The 26,799-nt window shown below is 36.1% G+C and overlaps 1 protein-coding gene across 1 annotated transcript; it reads left to right on the forward strand.

The window, feature by feature from the left end:
• Window positions 1-1,861: 1,861 nt before the first annotated feature.
• LOC135196658 (uricase-like) lies at window positions 1,862-25,599 on the forward strand. The gene is made up of 6 exons (XM_064223494.1): window positions 1,862-2,418; window positions 18,579-18,795; window positions 19,249-19,444; window positions 20,886-21,069; window positions 23,528-23,651; window positions 24,400-25,599. The coding sequence occupies exons 1-6, from the start codon at window positions 1,862-1,864 to the stop codon at window positions 24,565-24,567; spliced, it is 1,446 nt and encodes a 481-aa protein (XP_064079564.1). The 3' UTR covers window positions 24,568-25,599.
• Window positions 25,600-26,799: the final 1,200 nt, after the last annotated feature.

The raw sequence follows: 26,799 nt of genomic DNA on the forward strand, positions 1-26,799 counted from the left end.
ATATATATATATACACACACACACCACACACATATATATATATATATATATATATATATATATATATATATATATATATATATATATATATCTATATATATATGAATCTTTATCACATCACCGTGATTCATATACATACATCGAGTTACAAAATGTTCTTTAATATCTAATTCGCTCTGTCTCGGAATTAATATATTTTCATATATGTTAACTGAAGGAGAATTTTTTTAGTTGATATTAATTTCGTCCTCTCTTGGGTTCGAACCAGCACCCAGTGGACTGAAGAGAAACCAGGACTTCAGTGACGTTATAAATTTGCCCAACAAGTGAGTTTTAAGTTGATATTGATTCCAATCTTACAAATCACTCTCGAACTCGGGTATTTGTAATTAGAATCGATATCCAACCCCCTCTGTCATGTTAACCAAGTCGGACGCTTGCCGCATGTAGCCATATTATGAATCTTTAACATATCACCGTGATTCATATACGTACATCTAGCTACAAAAGTCCTTTAATATCCAATTTGCTCTACCTCGGAAATCATATATTTTCATATATTTAAACCAAAGGGGAATTTTTTAGTTGATAATAAATCCGTCCTCCCGTGGGTTCAAACCAGTCCCCAGCGGACTGACGAGAAATCAGGACTTCAGTTACATTATCGAGTTGGCCAACAAGTGACGTATAATTTGATACCGATTCTGTCCTTACAAATCACTGTTGAACTTGGGTATTTGTAATTAGAATTGATATCCAACCCCTCTACCATGTTAACATATATGAAAATATATTAATTCCGAGGTAGAGCGAATTGGATATTAAGGGACATTTGTAACTTGATGTATGAATATGAATCACAGTGATGTGATAAAGATTCATAATGTGGTTATGGGCGGCAAACTTTCGACTTGGTTAACATGGCAGAGGGGTTGGATATCAGATATTGGGATAGTCAGCTAAACAGCAAACTCCAGCAGGCACGGCAGGTCATCTGTCAACTATGCAAGGACTGCTTGGCATATTATGACAAAAGACAGACACGCCCTACAATAATCATGATGGAATGGAACAAGGAGGGCATTGGTTTCATTGTCCTCCAGCAGTATTGTGCATGTTAGTCAGCTAATAGCCCAATTTGTTGCAAGGGTGGCTGGTGTCTCGCCCTCTGCGGTAGTTGACACCTCACCCTCACTACGTCCCCCACTGAAGCAGGGTATGTCCCCGTAGAAGGAAAAGCCCTTGCAGTCACCTGGTACTTGCAGAAGGCCAGGTTGTTCCTACTTGGGTGCCCTAATCTCACCATCATCATGGACCATCGCCCACTTGTCAAAGTACTGGGTGATAGGGCCTTTAAGGACGTCATCAACCAAGGTTGATCAACCTGATGGAAAACACACTCCAATTCAAGTTCCAAATCAAATACCTGCCTGGGAAAATAAACACTACAGCAGATTTTCCCTCAAGGTAACCAATTATGAGACCGTCCCATGAAGCTTCTGACGTGGACTTGTAGGACGACTTGTAGCATGTGCAACTATGGCCGCCTTGGTACAGGACATCATTGCATTGGATGAAGACTGCGTCAGGAATGTCACTTCTAATGGCCCAGTATATCAGCTCTTGCTAGCTTGGGTCCCAATTGGCCCCAACAGAAGGCACATGAAGTCACCTGCCTTTGTCCCATCTTTAGTGTTTGCGATCGGCTAGCCATCAACCAGGATCTGGGGTGGACATAATCTGTGGATCAAGGATACATACGTCGGGTTATCCATGAATAATTACGTCTTCAGGTAGCTGCCAGCCTACATGCAGGACACCAAGGCCTTAACTCTGTACTTAGAAGGGCCAGACAGTCAATATGCTGACCGGGAATGGAGGACACCTTCAACATTTATGTGCCCAGTGCACCTCATGTGATGAACATGCCCCTTCACTGCCTCCCGAATCAATAGTGCAAATGCCCGAACAGAATACCCCTTCCGGCAGGTCTTCACAGATATGTTCAGATAGAAGACAATGTATACATGGTATAAGCAGACAGACTAACTGGGTGGTTAGAAGTAGCTCACTTCCCCAACGGCACCACATATACAAAATAAGCAATCATTTCGATCCTATTTTCAAGTTGGAGGCCCCAGATCAAATATCAACTGACGGAGGTACAAACTTAGCCAGTGAGGAGATGGAGGCCTTCTTCAGGAGATGGTTAGTCAAGGTCCATCTGTCATCAGCCCAATACCCTGAGTCCAATGGCAGGGCAGAAGCAGCTGTCAAATCAGCAAAGGGCCTCCTCCAAGAAAACACATCAAAAGGTGGAGCCCTCGAGTCAGACAAGATGGCATGGCGTCAACACGCCTCTCATGGAGATCAACGGGTTGCTAGCTGCGTGACGGGGTACCTACAACTAAAAGAATGGTACTGGAGATAGACGATACGTCAAAGGGAACGCAAGTGGCAAAATTGCAAGTGGCTTTGCACACCCTTGACACTACCAGGAGACTGCCAACCATCAAGCTCAACTGGACCAGCAAGCTCTAAAAAGGAACAGACGGCACTTGAGAGTCATCAGTCCGCCCCTTAGCACACCTGTGTCCCAGCCTGGCAGGAGTCCAATGTTGTCAGTAGGTACAGAAGGGCTGCCAATAAACCCAAGTGGCTAAAAGACTTTGCGTGATACTAATATTATTTATTGTTTACACATACAATAGTCCAATTGTATCAAGAATGAATCTTATTTTTTTTCATTTTTTTTTATATGTATTTACATGTTTTTACTTGAATGCCACTGAATATTGTACTCAGTATATGTAACTGTATGTTATGATGTGCTGGTGACTGATAAGGAGTTACAACTTACAATACCGTTGTGATTCAGTTGGCTCTCTGGTCCCTTGCAATAAACTTTGTTGTAGGATGTCGTCTCATTGCAAACCCAACAGATATAGGGTGTTGGAGACGATAATTTATGAACAGGCAAGATGTTGCATGCCGATCTCACTAAGAAAATGCCTGCAACAGTTGCTGCTGTTAGTGAATTTAAGGACAGCAGAGGCCAATTCGAAAAATTCTAAAAGCGAAGACATATGTAGTCTTGTATGGCATAATGAGGTTGCGAGTTCCGACAAACGTGCCACCAAAGAATTAGTCGAGGAATTCAAGGAATATGTAGAGGCTGAAGGATTCCTCCCTAAACAGCTCTAAAATTGTGATGAAACAGGCTTCTTTTGAAAAAAAAATGCCAAAAAGGACCTACATCATTTACATGGAAAGTGCACTACCAGGACACAAGCCAATGAGGGATAGGCTAACTCTCTTGTTCTGTGGGAACACCAGTGAGGTGTTATCAGTTAAACTCTCAGTGTGTTCAAGAAAAACAATGTCATCAAGAATAAATCACTTGTGATGTGGAAGACTAACAAAAAGGCATGGGTCATGAGGGAAATTTTCATTGAGTGGGTCATTGGACTGTTCAGCTCTATGGTGAAAAAATTACTCTGCTCATCCTCCAGGCTTGGAAGACCAATGGTTAGACGATTTGTTAAAAAATTCATCACAGTGAAGTTCTTAGCCTCTAATACCATTCATCTCATCCAGCCCATGGACCAACAGATCATTTTAAACTTCCAAGAAACTGTACAACAAAGCATTGTTTCAAAGGTGCTTTGAAGTGACTTCAGACACGAGCTGACCCTAAGAGAGTTCTTGAATCATCACTTCAGTAGCTTCAATTGACTTATCGTTACGGCTTGACAGGGAGTGACTTCCTGTTGTGGTTTCTACAATGTTTGTAGGGAAGTCCATGGTCTTGGATGTGGAGAAGTAGGGAACGCCATGGGGAAGAGCTAACACTGAAGAGCTGCAAGACCTTCAGCAGGAACAGCAACAGTCAGCAGATGAGGAATCTGAGGAGGAGGAGAGGAGGAGGAGGAGGAGGAAGAAGAGAGGTGAAAATGTGCCTACTTCAGTGATTTAAGGACATGTTGCCAAAGTGGAATGATGTAAAAATTGTGTGGAGAATTACCACCCTAATCAAGATGTAACCTGTCTCCCACATGTTTAATGACAATGTCTTTTTCCATTTTAGGAAAATCTTAAAGAGACGAAAGAAACAAATTTTTTCCTGGACAGTTTTGTTGTGTGACAGGGGTCCAGTGACTCTCAACCTGGTCCTAGTGCCGGTAAAAAAATGAAGAGGATAGGTAACCTCAGATAGGTCCTTGATACTTTAAGTCCCTCTGGAGGGGGATTCCTCTCCCAAACAATAACCTCTCCACATCCCCCCCCCCTCCTCTCTGTCTTTCGCAGATAACATGTCTTCCACTAGGTAAAAGGATGTTAAATGTTCATTTATACTATTTCATTAGTCATTTATATTTATTTCTCATTGTTTTCCGTAGGCAAAACTACATTTATTTTCTATAATATATATATATATATATATATATATATATATATATATATATATATATATAAATATTTTTTTTTGAGGTGCCTGGAATGCATTAATTGGATTTACATCACTCAATGGGAATTGCTGTTTCGGAGTTCGTACGTTTTGGGCATCGCCTGATATTCTAAAACGGATTATGTACGAAATCTGAGGGTCTAATAATAGTAAAATGTCTGGATAATTGGTTTACATCTCTCATGGTTTGCCAGAGTTCATTGTAACAGACAATGGCATACAATTTACTTCAGCTAAATTCCAAGATTTTATGAGGGCGAATGGTATACTATACGGTATAAATGGTCATAGAAAAGTAGCACCAATATTCACTGCCGGCTATTGGTGAATGTGAAAAGTTAGCACCATATTCACTGCCGGCTAATGGTGAAGTGAAAAGTAGCACCATATTCACCGCCAGCAATAATGGAGAAATGGAGAGACAAAATTGATCAATTATGAAGGCTATTAAAACCATCTGAGCAGTAGGTAAAGATTAGAGGAAGGAACTTTAATACTTTTTTAAAAACTTTATTGATCTACTACATATTCTATAACCAATGTTAGCCCTGCAGAACTCATGTATGGTAGAAAAATTAGAAAAAATTGCCTGTGATGTTTAGAATATACCGATTGTGATGATGAAATTGGAATAAAAGACAAAAGCAAGTAAGTGAAGGTGACTTAGTGGTATTGCAACAAAGTAGAGAAAATAAGTGGTCACCAAATTTCTCAAGTGAACCTTACAAAATTCTTGAGAAAAGGGTAACAGTGTGCAAGTTGAAAGCACTGAGGAGAAATGTGACACATATATAAAAAATGAATTGTGAAAATTAAAGACAAATTTGAGTTTTGGAATGATTGTAAAGAACCTGATTTTCATGGTAGAAATGAAGTCAGGTTCAATTTAGATGGTGCAAAGTCAGCTCAATAACAATCAAATGCCCTACTCGAAATTCATGATGATAGTCTGGTATTAAGTAGACAACACCCAGTAATACTTTCGTTGAAAGACTGTCTACTAGCATAAGGAAACACCCAGTTATGTAAGGTAATGTTTGAACATTATTTTGTGTTGTATATGGTACAATATATTATCCATGTATGTAACAAGGGTTACATACCGTGACTTCATTTCTATAATATGAATTCTGATTATGGAATGTCCTTATCTGTAATATTTTCTTTGAATAGTTTCTGATTTTATGTTTTGTATTGAAAGTTTAATAATTTTTCAATGACTTCTGAAGTAATTTGAATACAGTACTGTACAACTAAAATATGTGAAAGCTGTTGAATTTAAGTTTACCTTTTTACTGTATTCTTTGAAAAGTTGAGTTTAGGCATTAAGTACGGTATTGGAATGTCTTAGGAAAAATACAATAATCACACACTGAATTTCTAGTTCCAGTACAGTATTATATACTAAGTTGGGAAGGGAAGTCCCCCTCCCCAGGTCAAGGTACACTGCCCTATGTGAGGTTAGGTAGGTAAGTTCTGGTTGGTTCAGGACATGGCATTACAGGAAAGGTTAGATATTTATGTATTAGGAACATGGTGGGAACCAGGCCGCACATCTAAACTCAAATTATACGGCTTGATTTGAACCTTAAAAACATTAAACATTTAGGGATTCCTATTCTCGCATAACCAGAGTACTATTGTATTGGGTCACGTTCACTTAATAAAAGAGCTTCTGCTGTAAAATGGCTATACTTTGTTTCTAAAGAATCAGAATTAGGCTATTAGCTACATGTCTTTGATACTTACGAGGGTTCTAGGACAGTTTGATACTGGACATTTTGATCTGGACATTTTGATACCGGACATTTTGTGACTAGGCTTTTTCACTACCGGACATTTCGATACCAATATATAAAGTATAATCCAAATTATGTATCAAAAGTAAGGAGTTAAAAGTACAAATAAAAAAAAAAATATAGACAAAAATTATTAATTGTAAAACACAGTACAAGTATGATTAAAGAAAAAGCAACAATATTATCTAGTTAAATATGTTTAATGTTATGAGCAATGCCACGAAGATATTGTATGTTATTTGAGGGGTCATACCGTTCCAGCAATTTTTTTTATACGCTGATCGGAGTCTCTGTATTTTTTCTAAGGTTGCGCAGTCTCCACGATTGAGATGGGCAATTCTTGTTGCACTGAGAGCCTCTTCATGTTTTAAAGCAGTTATAAGGGACCAAATGTTAGGATGCACATTTGTCACTGACGTTCTTAGAGCATTATGAAATCCTTCAAATAGTTATTTGCGCGTGGCATACCAATTTTCAATGCGTTCATGAACATTCCATAAATGAATAGGGAAGGCTGGCTCGACTCTTCGCCTTCGTTGGCCACGACCCCTCACTCCTCCAATATAATTTATTTCGAAATATGCAACAAGCTCTTACGGAAAATCGTCGTCATCAGTTAATTCTTCGAAGCCGTCAATAACATCGTCAATGGGAAGGAAAGCAAGCGCGGGTAAACATCTCACTTTTAAACTAAAACATTTTTCTCATCTTGGTGATATTGATGTTTGAAACCTAATGTTACAACTTGTTTGTAAACATTTTGTGACAGGTGAAATAGGCAACAAGAAACATCTGAATTAGGGAAAATATCTAATAAACTATTGATGGCTGCTTTTTCAAAATCCATCATCACAGTGGCTGGTTCGACATTATGCAAGAGTTCTTTTATAGTAGTAAATAGACTAGCATAAGTATCTTGCATCTTATTTGGCAACAAGGCGAACATTCTCGGAACACTAATGCCGTTGTCTTGAATATGTAAAGTGTACAATTGATAATAAAATAATGGGGCGGGCTACACTTAAAAGTTCCATCTACGGCCCAATTTTTGGCTCTTTTGATGTCACTAATTCCCGAGTCAGTAGCAAATATTAAAATTCTTTCCGTATCATGTTCTCCACTGTCAAACTGTAGCCACTTCAAACCATTTTCAAGGTAACAATACTGATCAGGAATCAAATAACCATGCCGTACCTGAGGTATAGGCGGTACATTTTCTTCTATTTGTCTCCAACGCCTGATACTACAACTCAACGAAGATACTGAAGCTAATTCTGAAATAGCACATACATTCAGATTTTGGGTTTCTTTACATATTATAGTACGAGGAGCATCTTGTATTGAACCAGACATTATTTTCATTTGATGATGTGCTAATTTTGATTCCACTCTTGCTGCTGTAGCACTGTGATTATGCTCACCTACAGTCTTAACGATGTTGTTGTCACTATCACCAACATAGTGTGTACGCGGGCTTTACACATCCTATTTTCGCACTGCCAATACTGTTTTGAACAATCCTTATTAGTTTTGTGTTTATCATGTATGTTTAGATTATCCACTAATTTTTTACATTTTTTGTTGAAGCAATTAGACGAGCCACGGGTGATACAATAAGAAAATCTATATTTATCGTTGATAGCTGAGCGTTAGTAGTTGACCCCTTGCTAGTAGACTGAGAGTGAAAAAAAAAACTGAGAATATTTAGGTTCTGACCAATGTTTACTATAAATAGCAGGTGTTTGAAAAAAAATTAAAACAACCAATTGCAAGAAAAGTGTGGCAATTACATAAACAACCAATTATAAGAAACTCTTATCTTCGCGCACACACATAGTGGTATCGAAATGTCCGGTAGTAAAAAAATCCTAGTCACAAAATGTCCGGTAACGAAATATCCGGTATCAAAATGTCCGGTATCAATATGTCCAGTATCAAACTGTCCGGTCACCCTTACGAGAAAACTCTAAAAGACAATTATAAAATATAAGAAGCACCTTATTTAGAAAACGTACGAGGGTCAGCCAGAGAGAGAATCATCCCTGTGGAGGGCTATACGTATACATAAAAGGGAACGAAGTGAAACAAAGAGAAGTGAACGACACCTGTCACTTCACGGCATTACCGAGGATAGCAGTAGCCTAACAGTAAATTGGCGTGCGTTGAAATTGGCAGGGAAAATACACCATGCGAAAACTGTTGAGTAGTGAGGATATTATCTTAGTTTTACCAGACCACTGAACTGATTAACAGCTCTCCTAGGGGTGGCCCGAGGGATTAGATGTTTTGACGTAGCTAGGGACCAATTGGTAACCTAGCAACAGGACCTACAGCTTATTGTGGGATAAGAACCACATTATATCGAGAAATGAATTTCCATCACCAGAAATAAATTCCTCTGGTTTGACGCTGAGTCAAAGTAAAAGGGTCTGCTCAACTCGGCAGTGGGGTCAGAGCTAAATACTGTGACGTCAGAAGAGTAACACTGCCCGTGCTTCTCCATTGAATTACTTAAAGAAGCTTTAGTTTTTATACATTTAATCCATATCGTATGTTTTTTTTTTTTTTTTTTTTTTAAATCTTGATAAAACCTGTAAAGCGGTCACATGCTTGATGTTTTTTAATAACCATTCAAAGTATAGAGGGTCTACTCAACTCAGCAGTGGGGGCGGAGCTAATACTGTGACGTCACAAGAGTAACACTCCCGTGTTTCTCCACTGAATTACTTAAAAACCCTTAGTTTTTATACATTTCATCCATATTACATGGTGTTTTTCATAAAATCTTGATGATAAAATCTGTAGAGGTCACATGTTTGATTTTTTTAATACCCATTCTCTCATTTAGTAACCAAACCTTGTTTTATTGCACAAAATATACCAGTTTGAACACACATAGCTACTCCAGCTTTCTTCATATGTTTATTCTTTACTTATTTATTTACTTACCTATATACTGGTTTGCTGTATTCTCTTCAAGTCCATTTCTTTCAACATGACAACTCTCTCTCTCTCTCTCTCATCTCTCTCTCTCTCTCTCTCTCTCTCTCAGGTAGTAATATAATCAAGATTTTAAATAATTCTTAGGAAATGTATTTGGTTCTGTCACTGTGTTCATACCTCACTTTGAAAAGCAATTTTTTTTATGATAAAGGTTAGAATGATAGATTAATTATATTTTCCAAATCTTATTGTGAATACTTATTGTTATGCAATAAATACAAAGAAAATGTGGATACAGGCAGTGTAAAAAATGGCAGTTGCATTTGCACGACTTGGCCACAAAAAGGAAAACAATATCAAAAGTATAAGAATTACACCATATATGATATAAGGTATCAAAGGAATAAATGATGGAGATAATGATACAGAGAACACATTTCCAGCAAATTTCTCATTAGCACTTCATATCACATAAATATACTTCCGAACACATAAGTTTACATATAACACAAACTGTAGTATACATAAAGGTATTAATTATGCATGCCTCAAACGATTATAATATTTTCAAAAAAAGTACAAAAAGGTATTCGTCAGTCTGGCTGGATGTATCTGATGACGTTTCACAAGGGGCAGGGCTAGATTTCAGATCTCCCACGAACGCTTAATTTTTTATAATTTTTTGCGTGCGTAGATAATATTTTCCTGTGCGCAATTATGGGTTTTGAAAATAATTGTAATTTGTAATGTGTCATATACCAATTGAAAGGGCATTCTGTGTACTTTTACATGGTATATGGCAAAATGTAATAAGATGAAAAATTATGTAAGAAAAATGTGGTAAATATTTACATAAAATTTAAAAATTTTGGTCCGTCTTTGACCTAGAATTCCTCGAAAATTTCTGAGAACACCTATCAATTTTATTTATGCATTATATAATAAATTTTATCAGTTTTCTAATCCATTTTTCAGTTTCTTTCTATCATCATCCCTTAGTCAGATACGCTACGAAACGTGAATGTATGTAGGTTGACGGATGAAGTAATTTCACATTTTTGTGTGCGTAGATAATTTTTCTGTGCGCGCTTTTGGGTTTGAAAGTAATCGTAATTGTAATGTGCTATTTATCATTTGAAAGAGCATTCTTTGTACTTTAACGTAATATACGGCAACATGTAATAAGAGGAAAATTTATATAAAAAAAACGCCATCGCAAAAATAGTTATATGAAAATGTTATCGTAAATATAGTTTCATAAAGATATGGTCCTTTTGTGACTGATGACGTTTCACAAGGGGCGGGGATAGGTTTTAGTACCGCCTCGTGAGCAGACCCTTGTATATTTTGACTCTGGTTCGAACGTTGGCCGCGCCGAGAATCGAGCTTCGGACCACCGGATTGGTAGCCGAGCGCGATATCCACTTGTACAACGAGGAACTGTAGAGAAGTGAAAGACCTCCAAAAGTACATTAGTGTAGTGAAAAACCTCCAAAAATACGAAAGTTTTCTAGCCTTTCTAGCAATCAGTGGAATACTACCTAATATATAGCTACCTCAATGTAGTCTATTGTAATTTCTCAACTTTAGCGGACAGCTTACACAAGTCAACGTAATCACTGATCCTTTTCTATACTGAATCATTCAGCCTAACCTCTATATATCATAATGTTACTGAATTAAACAGCTTACCTTTCCAAGGTTGTTTTCTTGATCTAGGGATCTTGCATTCTCCTCCACACTCCACAAGAAACAACACTGCATGTCATCCGATTTCTAACGAGGTGGTTGGACACAGTTTGAATTTTCGCTGGCGTAGAGACTAGAGACAGCCCCAGTGAACAATTAGATCTTGTTGTAAGCCTGTCCACACTAGGAAACATTGTTTGGAAACAAAGTTTGCAAACAGTTTGCGAACTTTGTTTCCAAACAACGTTTCCTAGTGTGGACAGGCCTTAAAATGGGAAGAAGACAACGCAAGGGAAATATTTACTCTTGATGCAGCCTCTGGCCGAAAAACTTGGACTTTTCACACTTGCTTAAAGAAAATAATTGCTTTTCGAATGACCGATGCTGACAAAAAGTGACGCATTCTGTGGTCATCTGGCAGCGGCAGTATGCTCGAGTGGAATTAAGTGGCGACCAGGATAAAAACGCTGGGGAATTTAGTCCAGTCACCAAAACTCACGGACGAGCTGTTTGACCTTTTACACGTCCATGTCATTCATCTTGTCGATTAAGTTGATTAGTTATCATTACCGTTCATACTATTTTATTCTATCACATTACAGAGGTCATGGTGTATTTTACATCGCACGAAACGATCCATATTCATGCAACACAAAGCTGCAAGAAGTCTCAATTCAAATATTGAAGTAAAATTAAAAGAATTTACGCTTACAAAGCGCCAGCTGCAATCTTAGCAGAATCATTGTACATAACAAGAATACAAAATATATAAATGTAACCTCACATAATAGAGGAATTGCAGTTAATAAAGGTCTGTTTGATGCTTTAATTAATTATTGTTATGACTCCCGGCTACCAGACATCATAATTAACCTGATTGCATATTTCTGTATCGGTGATTTGGCAAACTTGTAAATTTCCACTGACTCAGAGCTGCGTTGTATAGCATATATTTCCAATGAGTGTTTGTGCTCATGCTTATTCAGTGAACGGCTAAGCAGATTCTTAGAAAGGGCGTAAAAACCGTTTTGTTTTGTGCAAGTCCAATAATAACAATCACGGATAACTTCTTGGACGTGATGGATTACAATTTGCTCGTTACTGTGACATAATCAGGCGGTAATCTAGTTATGGGTGGTTGGTTTCCTTCTCTAGATTTTATTTATTTATTTATTTAGAAGAGCACCTTGAATTCACACACGTGCCGTGATTGTCAAGGTCTCCTGGAAAACACTATACAAAAACAAAACGAGTCTGGGGATCGCAGTGGTCCGACACTGAACAACATTCAGCAACCCCTCCCTCCGCCTACCCCGCATCCCCCCCCCCCCCCCCCTCCCCACAAACAGCTGGCATTCAGGACGAGTTACACTAATACTTTATCGTATCGATGTGATTTTTGATTTTTGGCGCATTGCACAGAGTGGAACAAAACAAACTTAGGAATGGTGTTTTGATGTAAGTTTTGAGTTAAAAAAAAACTCTCTCTATTTGATTTAAATGATAATATCTCTTTAACCATTAAACGTGAGAGACACAAGAAAGTAATCTAACCTCAGTCGCGAAGGCGATCAGAGTTATTTGTCGATATGCAAATCTGATATTGTTCTGAAATTGAAGAGTTCTTTCCTTTCACTTGAATGGCTTTATCGTAGCTATCATGAAGAAATCCGTTCTCTCTCACATTCGGAAATGACAAACAACCAGGTTTGTCACAATGTGTTACGTTTGCATAGTTCAGTCATAAAACAATTATAACGTAACTTAAGAGTAGAAGTCAATGAGAGAGAGAGAGAGAGAGAGAGAGAGAGAGAGAGAGAGAGAGAGAGAGAGGGAGAGAACCTGTTTACAGTGCTTAAGGGTACGACGTATGACCACTTCATACAAGTTACATATTTTATAGTCTCAGACAAGAGAGGGAGCGAACTTTTATAAAACAAACAATGCAATTGGATAGCTAGTGGTTATTAATTCGGTAAGAAATATGCAAAAATGTAATGCTATTTCTTGAAAGAAAAAAACCCCATTCACTTGAGAATGTTTACACAGGTTTATATAACGGTATCGGTCTAGCACAGAGCCACTGCGATGCTTCCGCTCTTCTCTCGTTCGTGTCCTAACACTTTTTCTTTGTTTGCACGCAGACCACTGTAAATGTGAGAAAAATTCATGAGGATAAGAACTTTTTTTTGGTTTTTCTTTTATAGAGAGAGAGAGAGAGAGAAGAGAGAACGAGAGAGAGAGAATGGCATTCGGATATTTCTGATTAATCTCTGCTGGAGTGTTTCGTGTTACAAGCGAACAACTTTGTTACTAACCACTGCTGCATCCAAGGCCACCAAAGCACGATCTTGATTAGCCTAAGAGCAAGCACCAGCATCACAGGCAGGCAGATTGTACCTATATGTAAATCTGTCTACGTTCTTCGTCTCGTCGATGATCAGGCACTTTCTTTTTTTCTTTTTTATCTCAACCATTATTAGAGTTATCATAATAGAAAGAGTAACGTATGAACGAGTCACAATTTCGTAATAAATTTAATGTAAGACAACTGATGTTGGATTTTGATACCCAGTTATCTCACACACAATTTATATATATATATATATATAATATATATATATATATATATATATATATATATATATATATATATATATATATATATATATATACATATATATATACATATATATATATATATGTATATATATATATTATATATATATATATATATATATATATATTGTTACGAAGTGCCAAGTATCTGGTTATTACACTTTACCATTCATTAACTGATACCTCACAAAAGCCAGACACCTGAACCCTCATCAACAGGTAATTTAAACGATGAATACTCCTAAAGGCAACAGTGATCCCTAAACAACTTACCAGTATTGCAGAAAATCAGACTAAGTTCATCAAAACAGGTGTGAGGTAATCTTGTAAGTAATTAAATTAATCAAAGGGCATCACTCCATCAACAACTTTAAAAGTCTAAGTATTTCCCTGATTTCAGAAGTCTAAGTACTTCCCTGGTTCTAAGTCACTTCAAGTAATCTGAAGGAAAACAGATTAATCACCACTCTATGTTTCTACCTAACATAATCATAATCATATGCAAATATACTGGTTATAAATGAAAATATATAAAATTTTAAATACAAAATTTATTATTAAACTCAAAATTTATTAAGATGAAACTTCACAATATCAGGGAAAGTTACTGTTACTTGCAAACAAAGTAAAGTTTAATTAATTCTTGAATCAAATTAAGTAAAATTAAATCAAAATTAATTTATCACAAAATTCAAGAAAATTAATTCAATTGAAATTCAAAAGTGTTAGGCAATAACTGAAAATCAGAAATTAATTCACAAGTGTTAAACAATAACAAAACTTGAAAAGAATTCCAAGTAAATGCAAATTACTTCACAAGTGTTAAATTAAATTAAATGTGCAATGACTAATTAATGAAAATAACTAAGTCATTTTAAATTGTGAATGCAAATGAAAATACAGAAAAATGTGGACAGTATCAAAATAAAAAGGAACACTTCAACAAGAAAATGAATAAATGCACAAAAAACTAAACAAACACAAAACACAAAAATTTGCAATGTGTAAAAGTGTAAATCTTTTCACTCAAAACATTGTAGCCATCAGTTTTTACTAAACCTTCGTAACCATCTGTTATTAGTTAACCACTGTTCCTATCCGTTATTAGTTATTAGTTAACCACTGTTCCTATCCGTAGTTAGTTATTAGTTGCAACTAATAAAAATATAACACCACTTTACCTTTTTGGTATACCAACTTCTTTCTTTGCTGCAGGCTTGTTTTACACTTTCACAAAACAGGCGCCATTACGAAACAATGTTTGTTCAGATTCCACAAAAAAAAAACACTATATACTACTAAATAAACTCTAAGAAATATCAAATCTGAAATATACAAAATTGCCAGATGACCAGTTTATAAGTCCACGAAAATCGTTACATTACTTTTTAAGATCAAAAGTGCTATGCAATGGAGAGAGAGGGAGAGAGAGAGAGAGAGAGATGTGAACGGTTTGAGAATCTATGCCTGAATGAAATTCATCTCCTTATGGAAACTGGACAGGGGAGATGACACAAAACGTTTTTGGCACAATTCTTTCTAGAAGCTTCGAAATCTTACGCAATTTTATATACAAAATGTGTAATCTGCACGTGGCACTCTGCAAAGACATACACGTATGAGACGATTCTGTTCAAAAAAGACATGTACGTGACTCGGTCAACCGAAGCAGAAGCCCCTTATCTTACTTGATGACAGATTCCCAAAACACATTGAAGATTCGAGCTCTCTTATCAAACGTGTTGACAGATTAGGAAAGCAAACGGATCTCACAGCTCCTCTATCTCACAATGCTGACATAATAGGGAAACAATCGTAGTTTTGAATGGGACAAAGAAAATCTCTCTCTTTCTACATTCCTAACGTTATATATTCTTTTACAATATGTTATGTGCAAATCTGAACCAAACACATTTTAAACATCCTCTCTCTAATCTATCGTAGGAATCTGAAAAAATGTTGCACAACTTGCTACATAAACATTTTATATCAGTCACACGGGAGATATATGCATTTTGAAAGTAGCAATTATAATATATAGATATATATTATATGATATATATCATATATATATATATCTATATCTATCTATCTATATATATATATATATATATATATATAATATATTATATATATATCTATATATAGTATATATATAATTATATATATATATATAGATAGATATAGTTTATATATATATATATATATATATATATATATATATATATATATATATATATATATATATATATAGATATAATATAGATAGATATAGATATCTATATTATATATATATATATATATATATATATATAGATATATATATATATAATATATTATATATGGTATGTATGTATAAACTGAATCACGAAATTTAGGAACGTGGATAAATCCATAAATAAAGATAAATGCCCTATCTGTCAGTTATACGAAACCTTGTCTTGTATGTCTTCTCGTATTTATGTCAGTATCTGCTCAGTAAAGGACTTTTAAAGTCGAAAGATCTTGCAGACCTCCCTTCGTTTATTTTTCCTTCGTGGCATTTATCTTAGATATATTATATATGTATATATATATGAAAAATCTGAAACACACTTAAAATTTTTTTAAACATCTATCTCTAAGCTATTTCTAGGAATCTGAAAAAATGTTGCACAATTCTACATAACATTTTGATACAGTCACAGAGAAGATATATGCATTTTGAAAGTAGCAATAATAATTAATATTATTATATAATGGATATAGTAATATATCTATATCTATCTATCTATATATATATATTAATTATTATATATAAATTCTAATATATAATTTAATATTATAATAGATATAGATTGATAGATATATATATATATATTATTTAATATATAAATATATTATAATACTATATAATTATTTAAAAAAAAAATATATCTATATATTATATTAAAAGATTAATCCTATAGAGATATAATATATGATATATATTATATAGTATAGAATAGTAGATAGAATATATATATATATATCTATATATATATATATATTATATATATATAGTATATATCGATATATACCTATATATATATATATATATATCAATATATTTAGATCATGTATGTATGTATAACTGATCACGAAATTTAGGAACGTGATTAAATCCATAAATAAAGATAAATGCCCTATCTGTCAGTTTATACGAACCTTCTTGTATTGTCTTTTCTCGTATTTATGTCAGTATCTGCTCAGTAAAGGACTTTTAAAAGTCGAAAGATCTTGCAGACCTCCTTCGTTTATTTTTCCTTCGTGGCATTTGATCTTTAGATATATATATATATATATATGTATATATATATATATATATATATATATATATATATATATATATATATATATATATATAAATATATATAAATATAATGTAGCACAAAGGAACATGTGGTTGAGGATATCCTTAAATCTATGGTAGAAAGGTGCGTGATACTGGGGACTTGGAACAAGTTTTCATAGTTTATTACTGCATGTGGAAATAAACTACGCAAGTACTTGTTCCAAGTCCACAGTATCATTCACCTTCTGAAATAAAGCTAGCTGAGGTGATCATTGTCTATAGCTTATTATAAATTGTTAATCAGACTCTAAAACTTGATTTGCTCTTTTCAGGATGTAATATTTTACCGAGAAATATCTAGGATAAAACTTACTGCAGGGCCCTAACAACAATTCTAACTGTTCAAGTTATGAGACACCGGATCAAAATCACCTATGACTGCCATTACCATTGATGCTGACTCCAGGTCACGTTTTTAAGCGCGCTTGTGTTGTGGCACATTCCCTGGTCGTCAGCAGTTTCCAGCACTCTCTAAGTTAAGACAATAACATCTCTGAGCAGTGAGTTTCTTCGGCTGCCAAGATGTCTTCAGAAATTTCAGAGTCGGAGAACTTGCATCTTCGCCAAAAACTTGTTCTTGTTTGCAAAGTCTTGTGACACTATTAGATATGCAGTTGCAAGTTGATAAGTTCCATAAATGAAACATGTTACAGAAACCGTATCACTCTTTGACATGACTGTTTTCCTACCACTGTGTGAACATGACTGTGGGTTCGTATTATAACACTAGTTTATATCATTATTATAAGCTGATATCAATAACAACAACATTCTTATACGAATATAGAGAAAATACCAGGGAGAATAATTTTCCCAGTGTCTACTTAATTAAGTGAAAATAATTTTACAAAGGAAGTGCAAACTGCGATTGTTTAAGAAGGTACTATACCGCCAGATATACTATGGCAGTCATACGTGATTGTTTCAAAAGTTCTTTAACATCAAATACATAGTGTGGCATATGAAACATTGCTTCAGACGGTCTGTAGCGTCCAGATATATTGCAAATGATGTACCAAAGCTTCAGAAGGAGCTGGAACGTTCACACAGGCAGTGAAAAATATCCAGGGTTCTTCATCAGTTGCTGTGATAAATAAAAGTTCTCGGGTCACAAATATGTTTGCCATGTATTTAACGAAATTTTCTAACTTTGACCGCACTCGTAAGACTAGTAACTGAGCAAACACTAGTGTACATGATATGTAGATATTCTAGATGCCGCTCTTGACTCTTGCATAATCCGCTCCGCTCCCCAGGATGGTAACAAGTCGGAGGGTGGCCTGAGAGTACCACAAAAACTCGACTCTTGACTAGATCTATAAATTCCGGTTATTTTTGCTAATTTTCTGACACAATAACAACAACCGGATTTGATTGTTGCACGAGTTTGGGTTAAAGAACTTGGTGTATTTTTTCCCCGATATAAAAGAAAATATGGGATAGATTTATTTTTAATTTTTCACAGATATTACTATTCAAACGTTATTGTCAAACGTACGAAATCTACAATACAGATTGAAATCTATTTCTTGACAGCAGACCCTTTGAGATTATAAAGCTGCAGCGTTCTTAAAACTAGGAATTTGAAATTGCGTTTGTTTTTGTAATATACATTCCATACTCGCTGTTAAGCAGTGACCACATACTCGATTATGACAAAAGATCTCTGTTTTCAGACAACATGAACGACGAATACCAGTGGAATCGACCGTGGCTACGGTAAAAACAACGTGAAGATCTTGCACGTACGGAGGGAAGGCGTCGTGCACTCGATCAAGGAGTATGAAATCAACACACAGCTGACTCTCAACAACGACAAAGATTACATCTTCGGGGACAATTCGGACATCATTGCTACCGATTCCCAGAAGAACACCGTCTATATCTTGGCCAAAAAGCACGGAGTAAGTTCTTCATTTGTTTTGCACTTGAGGTACTACACATTTCATTTCCTTACAAATCCTTTTTTACCACGATATAACACTTTTGCATAGAAAATATGATTAAAAAATCTTTCGATTGCTAAACACTAAGAAGTTATCCTTTGAAATCAAAATGGCTGTAACAAAAAAATAAGGTTGATATGCAAAGTTTTTTTATTGGTTGCGCTTGAGATCTTTAGTCTATTTGTCACAAAGGAAAATAATAATAAAAAAATTAAATCTCTCAGTTGATTTTACCGGTTCTTGTGGGATTCTTTTACTACGGACAGGTACCAGTGAATGACATCCACGACCGCTGATAAAGTATCGAACTGAAACATAGATTATGTCTATAATTTAAACATGAAACGATTATAATATGATTTTATGCAACGGCCTAGACTGCCTTAAATAAATTTCTGACATCTTTTCCAGATAGTTTCCCCAGAAGACTTCGCTCTGCTTCTGTGCACTCATTTTTTGAGCAAATATCCATACGTAGAGAAGGCCAAGATTGACGTTGACGCTTACCCTTGGCGCCGGATCGTGTCGGAAGGGAAGGCCCACAACCACGCCTTCCTCTTCTCACCTGAGATCCAACATACTTGCACTGTCTCCCAGAGGAGAGGAGGTTTGTCACTACTCTCTCTCTCTCTCCCCCTCCTCCACCCCCCCTCTCGCTCTCTCTCTGAACATAAAAAATTCCACATGTCCTTCCTAGTAAATGATCTTGCACTGTTGTCCGGTATTCATCGTCTATGGAGTATGTATTTTAGTTTTTTATCTATATTCTCTGTAATCCAGATCTTTTTTTTATCCGTGGATTTAGGACTGTTTAACAAAGCCTGTTTCGCCAAGAGTCAACTGCTACAGTCCTACTTTAACTGTTCAATCAAAGATGAAATTTCCGCAACATAGACCAATTCTTGCTCCTCGGCAGAAAGTTGAACTCTTTCGACACACCGCGATATTTCATTCACTCCTTCATTATCTGGATATATAGGCCCTTCATTTCCAGTACCTCTTTTACGGTTTAAGCAGAAGTTAAATTGGAAGAATGTTTCAAAATGTTATTGTAAATGTAATGAAGTCAAGGAGGATTTTGAAGGACGAAAGCGGTTGAGTAAGAAGCAAAGGTGAACATACTCAAATGGGTGGCTTAGTTAGGGAGTGTGCAGCGTAGTGAAAGGATCAATGGGGCAATGGTGCAGCAGGGGACACTTAAAGAAAAGGTAAAGGCACATAAGATGAGAAATCAGTCCATAGTGGCAAAGCGAATTAGGGGAACTTTATGGAAGTCTTGGAGAAAGCGAATTTAAACAAGATCTTTATGGAGAATAAGAGGCTGCATCGTAAAGGAACTATACCAGTGTAGTTTTTTTCCATCTGTCCATCCGCCTGTGGTGTTTTCGCATGGTAACACTGCGTCCCATGCTTTAAATAGTTACGCTATGTGTAAGTTTTAGGTAAATAAACGGATATTTGGGTGTACATTTGCAACTGAAAAGTGTTTTAATAATTTTCTGTATGCGAATTACACCGTTAATATTCGAAATAAGTATTATTTAAAGCCCGGGAAGCAGTGTTACCATGCGCAAACACCGCAGGCTGATGGACAGATGGAAAAAAAAACAGAGTATAGTAACTCGAACAATATACGGATTCAACTTGTCCGAGTCACTTCATGATTGAAAACAATTGGAGAGAAATTCAATATACTCCTTAATTTCAGTTTCTTTGTAACATCTTCCCAATGTTGGTATTCTAATGTTGTAAGGTTATACACTAGATAGATAGAGCACTTCTCTGCAACACGAATATCAAGTACTGTACACTATTATTTACTAGGCACAAAGATCTAACACATGACCAATTGAAGTTATGGCTCAGTCAGTATTACTATAGTAGATTCACATCAGCCGTGCATTTAATGTCTAGGCCAGTCCCTTACGTAAGGGACTGGCTTAGACATCAAATGCACGGCTGGTGTGAATCTACTATAACCAGTGTGATACCCAGTACCTACCTAATCCCCAGCAATTCTTAAAACTAAAAGTTCGATATCCGCAGAGGCTCCGCTGCTATCAACGGACTCACGGGGATGAGAGTATTGAAAACCACCCAGTCAGCGTTCGTGAATTTCGTCGACGACGAGTTTCGTTCCCTCCCGGACATGAAGGACAGGATCTTCTCCACAATCATCACGGCAAGCTGGCAGTACAACACCGTTGACGGCGTCGATTTCGGCAAAATTTGGTAAGGTTACAAAGAGGTGGAAAGTATAACTTGGCTTTGACGAGTTTTATATCTCTTGCAATTATTGGCAAGGAAAGTGTGAACGGTGCAATAATAATAAAGTCTTTTAGACAATGTCTAAAATGCCGACTTAGCTATCTGTCCAAATGACTTTCCGAGATGGGTTAATGCATACTTTAATACAATATCTACCTTTTTTTTTGTAATGTTGGATTCATTGTCGGGAGAGGTCTCTAATTTGTTATAAAAAAAGAAAAACGTTCCTGTCGGCTAGGGATGTAAAATCTATAGTGTTCCATTATCCGTTAAATTTTTTCATACTTGTCCTCTAATATCATGTGTGGGAAGATGTCGTTTGAAGGTTCCAATGAAAAGATTTTATCTGCTATCGTTAGCCTCTGCTGTACATTCATTAGCTTCTCTTTTTCCGAATGTACTGCAGCCATGTGAAGGTAGTTCCTTTCCTAGAATTCTAATTTGGCAAGATCTTGTCTGCATTTCTTTTCATCTAGCATTTTAAATGGACTGTTAGACCTGTGGATGTCACTCTCTAATAGTTATACCTGGATTCTAAAAATGATCTGAATTCTAGTCTGATCCAATATTTCTTCTGTTCAACCGAGTAGGCTTATGTCGGCCACAACAAGAACATGTGTACCTCTGCTTTGGCATATAGCATATACCTAGGTCTTGAAGAGTGATGATATTTTGGTTGAAGTTGGAGGTGTCTGTTCTTGTTGTAACTAGTTGGCTATATTTACTTTTCGCCGATTCAAAGTGTGTCGATATTACAATGGTCCCTTGGCAGGAAAGAAGTTATATTCAGTATGTAAGTTGAGAGATGGTTTTTCTCTGTATCCAGAGTGCTAAGAATTTGAGGCTAGCGGAGTCCTTTGCAGAATCAGTTATTTCGAACATGTGTAACATTCTGCTGTTTGCTTGCTGTAACATATCAGTGACGTGGTTGTATACTAAGCCTTGTTGAAAGTGGTTTGAGATTTGCTTGGGTAAGAACTTTATAGCCATTCATTCCGGTGAATGATTAGACGACTTTCTACAATAGGGCTTTTGAACAGATAGACAACATTAAACCCTCTATGAAAATCATTGGGTGGGACTTATTTTTTTCAGTATTTGTTACAAAGACTTTATTCTCATATTTAATAATATATATATTCTCATATTTAATATGTATATTCTGGGCAGGGTAACTGGGCATTACATTTTATGGCCTGTCTTGCACGGGCTCTTTCTCCTTGTGGTGTGCTTGAATACTATATAGTATAGTTGTTTGACTGGAGAAGAGATTTCACTTTGGTGGTCTTGAGTATGAGACGATTTTTCTAGTGCATGTTTTATACAGTACTAAGCCTTGGGGAATGGATTTGCCCCTCAATTTATGGTTTATATTCAGGTCACTCTACTACATGATCTACAGCAGTGGTTCTTAACCTGGGGGGCGCGGTCTCCTAGGGGGGAGTCAGCAATTTCCAGGGGAGGGGCGAGCCCCAGGGGAAAAAATGATCTAATTATATTCGTTATTCTTTTAACAGGAGTGAGGAACAAATATTCAGAAGTTTCTGAAAAAAAATCCAAAAGCATCGCTCTATAACGTTACTTTCCTAGAGTCTACGGTTAGGTTCGCTGGGCTGACCATGTTGTGTAATTATAGATCTCCCTCCCTGTCCCTGGAAACTCTTTCTCCTTCTCATTTTTCTTTATTTTTTCTTTAAATCTTGGAGGGTATATTACTCATAGATGGAAGGGGGCCGTGAAAGAAAGGACCAACTCTTAGAGGGGGCGTGGTCATAAGAAGGTTAAGAACCACTGCTCTACAGTCTTGCTCTCCAAATCCAGTCAGTGGCAGCCTTACAACTGTTTCCTCAGCTGCACTCACCTTTGGCAGGATGTGTGGGTACAGGCACATTATGAGTAGTATAAAGCACTCCCGTATTGATTTACCTACCTATGAACAAATTTTGTGGTCATGTTTATTCTTTGTGAATGCATTGATGTTTAGCTGTACACTCCTTACTGTAATGATCAATGAGTATCATAAGCACACTCAGTGTAGACACGTTAAAATCTGAGTAAAGAAATCGCAAATGATGTTGCAAATAGTTCTTGTAGTATTGTCGTAAACAATAACAAAATGTAGAAATGAGTGAATTTGCAATCCACACTGCAAATAATCTAATTAATTCCAGAAGACATATTACAAAAGAGGGTTTGGAAATGCAAAAATGTTAAGCACACTCAAAAAGCTTGTGTCATTGCTTATAAGTAGATAATACATGAACCAACTCGATGTATATTAAAGAAAATTAACTTATACCTAGTAGAACTGAGTTTATATGGCTTACAGTTAGTTCCAGGGATTTTAGCTGGTCTTAGTGGTAAATACTGCTTTTACAATACTCCACAGTTATATTAATTTCATCCATTCTTTTTACCCCAGGGCGAATGTGTACAAACTAGTAATCGACAAATTTGCTGGTAATCCCGATACTGGCATATTTTCTCCCTCAGTTCAGAATACCATCTATCTCCTCCAAAAGGCGGCGTTGGATGAAATCCCCGAGGTGGGTCCTTCCACATTTTGTTGACTACTGCTCATTGACTGGCCTGTTTTTTTCTTTTTTTCCTTTTCAGAATATCAAGCGTAGGTGGTCATTGTGTATCTACAATGATTGATGAAAGCAACTCCAGCAAAGATCTTGGTGGTGTTTGTGAGGGATTGCATCTTATATGAATAGGCAAAACCTAAAACTATTTCGATTTGCTGACCTCATCCTTTGCACCTAATCCCCAACTTTGTCATAAAAACTTCATATCGCCCAAGGCTGTTAGATACTTGGGTATTGTAAGACTTCCCAAATCTATTAAGATGATGATGATGATGTCATGTTCTTCCAAGCTTTTGCTGTACCATTTTAGTCAAATGCCTGATGTGGCAGTTTCCTCTCCAGATCATGATGATTCTGATTCCCCAGTTATAAAGAACCAACTGACGTAAGATGCAGCAATTTATAATTGGTTGTAGGTATCATAATTTACTGCAACTTAAGTCAACGGAGGCTCGCGTTTTGCGATTAGTCAGCAATAATGATTGCAGCCTGTCAAGAAAAGTTCAACAGAAAGTTATAAATGTCTGTGATGAAAAAGTAAAAAACATTTGGTAAGGTTTTAGAAGGGGAATTGCGATTATAAATGAAAGGGAATTCAAACATTTACTACTTACTGTCGTCTGCTAATCAGAAAATGATGGCCGTCTCAAGTAGCAGTTACACTGTGCGAATCCTTCAAACAAATCTTTTCTCTGTTCGACAGATTTCGAAGATCAGCGTCACTATGCCCAACAAGCATTACTACACGGTGGACCTGAGCAAATTCCCCGAAGTGGGAAGTCTGGAAAACAACGAAGTCTTCCTTCCCATGGACAAACCCGCTGGGAACATCACGGCTGTTCTTGGAAGAGCTACGAAGTCAAAACTGTAGATATCGTTACTTCTGGGCTCTTAAAAAAGTTGAGAAATTACCATGCACAGTAGGCGTAAGGCTTCATTGTTAAATAGGAGTTTGTTGTTAGGTATCTGCTTTCAGGTTCGATTTATTTTACTGTGATCCACCTATGTGTTGTTGACCCGGGAATAAAGTACCAATTATTATTACAAGGTGAAAGATTGTTGATTTCGTCATCCATGTTTTTTATTTTTATTTTTTTTATTTTGATACTCACTACAATTTGTAGCAAGATCTACTAAACGAACCATAGAACATTATAATTCAGAATATCCAGGATCTACAAAGCAGTTCGAGAAGACAGCATAAGCAAGCTACTATGTTGCCATACATAGTGTTTACAAAGTCAGCCTCAGCAACAAAAATATCATCTTGGTCTTCACAGGTTATAAGAAATTCTGCTTTTGAGGAACCGTCTATGATGAATCATTCTCTGTCAAAGGATATTCAATTCTTGTCAAAAGAAAATTGAATGACAATGATGAATTTAACGGGTGACATCAAACACATTACTAGGCTTCTGTGAAGTCGACTGATCACTATAATTATAGTAGATTATATTAGTCGAACAGTTAGAAGTTATGGGGGGGAAGTGAGGAAACTAGTTAGAAAAGAAAAGAGATTCAGAGATAAAACTCCTTGCTTATTGCAAAGTTACACAGCTTGTACAACTCGATGTGTTCTGTTCTCTATCAGTAGAGAACAGTAAACAGAAATTGCGCCTTGTAGATAATAATATTTGATCAGTCCGTATACGGACTCGCTTGCTGGTTCTAATGTAATAACTCACAAAAATGATAAGTACAAAAAACAGAGGGGGGCCCTGTAAGGCAAGTTGGTGCTATCCGTCGTTAATGGATGGATGTAATGATTATAGATTAAGGGAACAAAATAATCTTGCTTTGCTAAAACCAATCGAGCTGAAATAATTTCTTAACCCATGCCTGTGCAATGTGCCTTCAGTCGTACGTGTTCATAATAAACCAATTTATCCTTTATGCAATCAGATGACTTTGTTTTATTTCTCTGTCTTTCAAGTATTCTCTTGAAACTTTTCACAATTGAACTTCTAGGTGTCCCATGTACGTATCTCAAAATGACTTGACACTCGAAATCGTTGGATGGGATTCCAAAAATACGTGACTTCTAAAGACAGCATTCTGGCCATGGCTAGTGTTGTAAAGCCAATTTGAGAACACGCTGGATGTTATAACCTAATATTCTATAGCTTATAGCTTTGATCATAAAATTGCTGTTTCAAAAAGTTACTGAATGTTTATAATGTCTCAACACGACTGCATGGACTGTGGGTTTTCAAAATTCATGGTGATGAGTAAAAATCACTAAGATTATTTGTTTTAGCACAGTGAATGGTCGTCATCAGTTTATTTTCTCTCGTAGTTTTTGAACTGCTTGTTTGTACACTGAAATTTATAAACACAGGAGTGTTTCATAGTTACGCCAACTTCAGCGTAATGGACGTCAAAAGTGATTAATGTGATTAATTAAAGGAAGATGAAATTGTTGGAAATCACGTCACAGGAATTAGTGTCGTCATTTATGCAGTTAAATCTTCCTGTCGTTTTTTTTATTGTTTTTGCAGAAGTATTTTTCTAAGGTCTTTATCTACTTCCTGTCAAATAGTCGAATACAAGTAAGCAGAAAAGGAAATTCCTCCAGCGATGGTACAGCTAACCAATGTGAATTGTAACTTTACTGTGACCATCTCTAATTTCCTTATCCTCGCTCTCTCTCTCTCTCTCTCTCTCTCTCTCTCTCTCTCTCTCTCTCGTTTCTAAGAAGTATTGGTCATTTCACTGATTGTAGCAAACTCATATTTCTTAAAATTAATGATTGCATTTCTGTCTTGAAACATGTCTAATGTTCACTCTCAGTCCGTGGCAACTATATGAAATGTGATACGGTTTTATATATATATATATATATATATATATATATATATATATATATATATATATATATATATATATATATATATATGATATATATATATATATATAAAACCTAACCTGTTGACAGCTTTCAAATACAACCCTTATTTGTGAGGTGTAACATGACCGAAATCTCACTTCTTTTATTGACATGACAGAGGTGACTATCCAACGAACGTAGAAAATGCCACTTATATTAAGTGTTGAAACAGTTACCGTGCGCTGTTGCATGCAAAGAGTCGATCAAGATTCTCTC

This window comes from Macrobrachium nipponense, chromosome 18, assembly GCF_015104395.2.
Source record: "Macrobrachium nipponense isolate FS-2020 chromosome 18, ASM1510439v2, whole genome shotgun sequence".
Classification (NCBI taxonomy): domain Eukaryota; kingdom Metazoa; phylum Arthropoda; class Malacostraca; order Decapoda; family Palaemonidae; genus Macrobrachium; species Macrobrachium nipponense.

What these genes read in the sequence shown, in the direction of transcription:
- LOC135196658 (XM_064223494.1), top strand. Translation starts at nt 1,862, where the DNA reads ATGCTGACCGGGAATGGAGGACACCTTCAACATTTATGTGCCCAGTGC. An exon ending in TACCTACAACTAAAAGAATG is followed by an intron (nt 2,419 to 18,578) that starts GTACTGGAGATA and finishes GACAACATGAAC; the next exon opens with GACGAATACCAGTGGAATCG. An exon ending in GTCGATTTCGGCAAAATTTG is followed by an intron (nt 21,070 to 23,527) that starts GTAAGGTTACAA and finishes TTTTTACCCCAG; the next exon opens with GGCGAATGTGTACAAACTAG.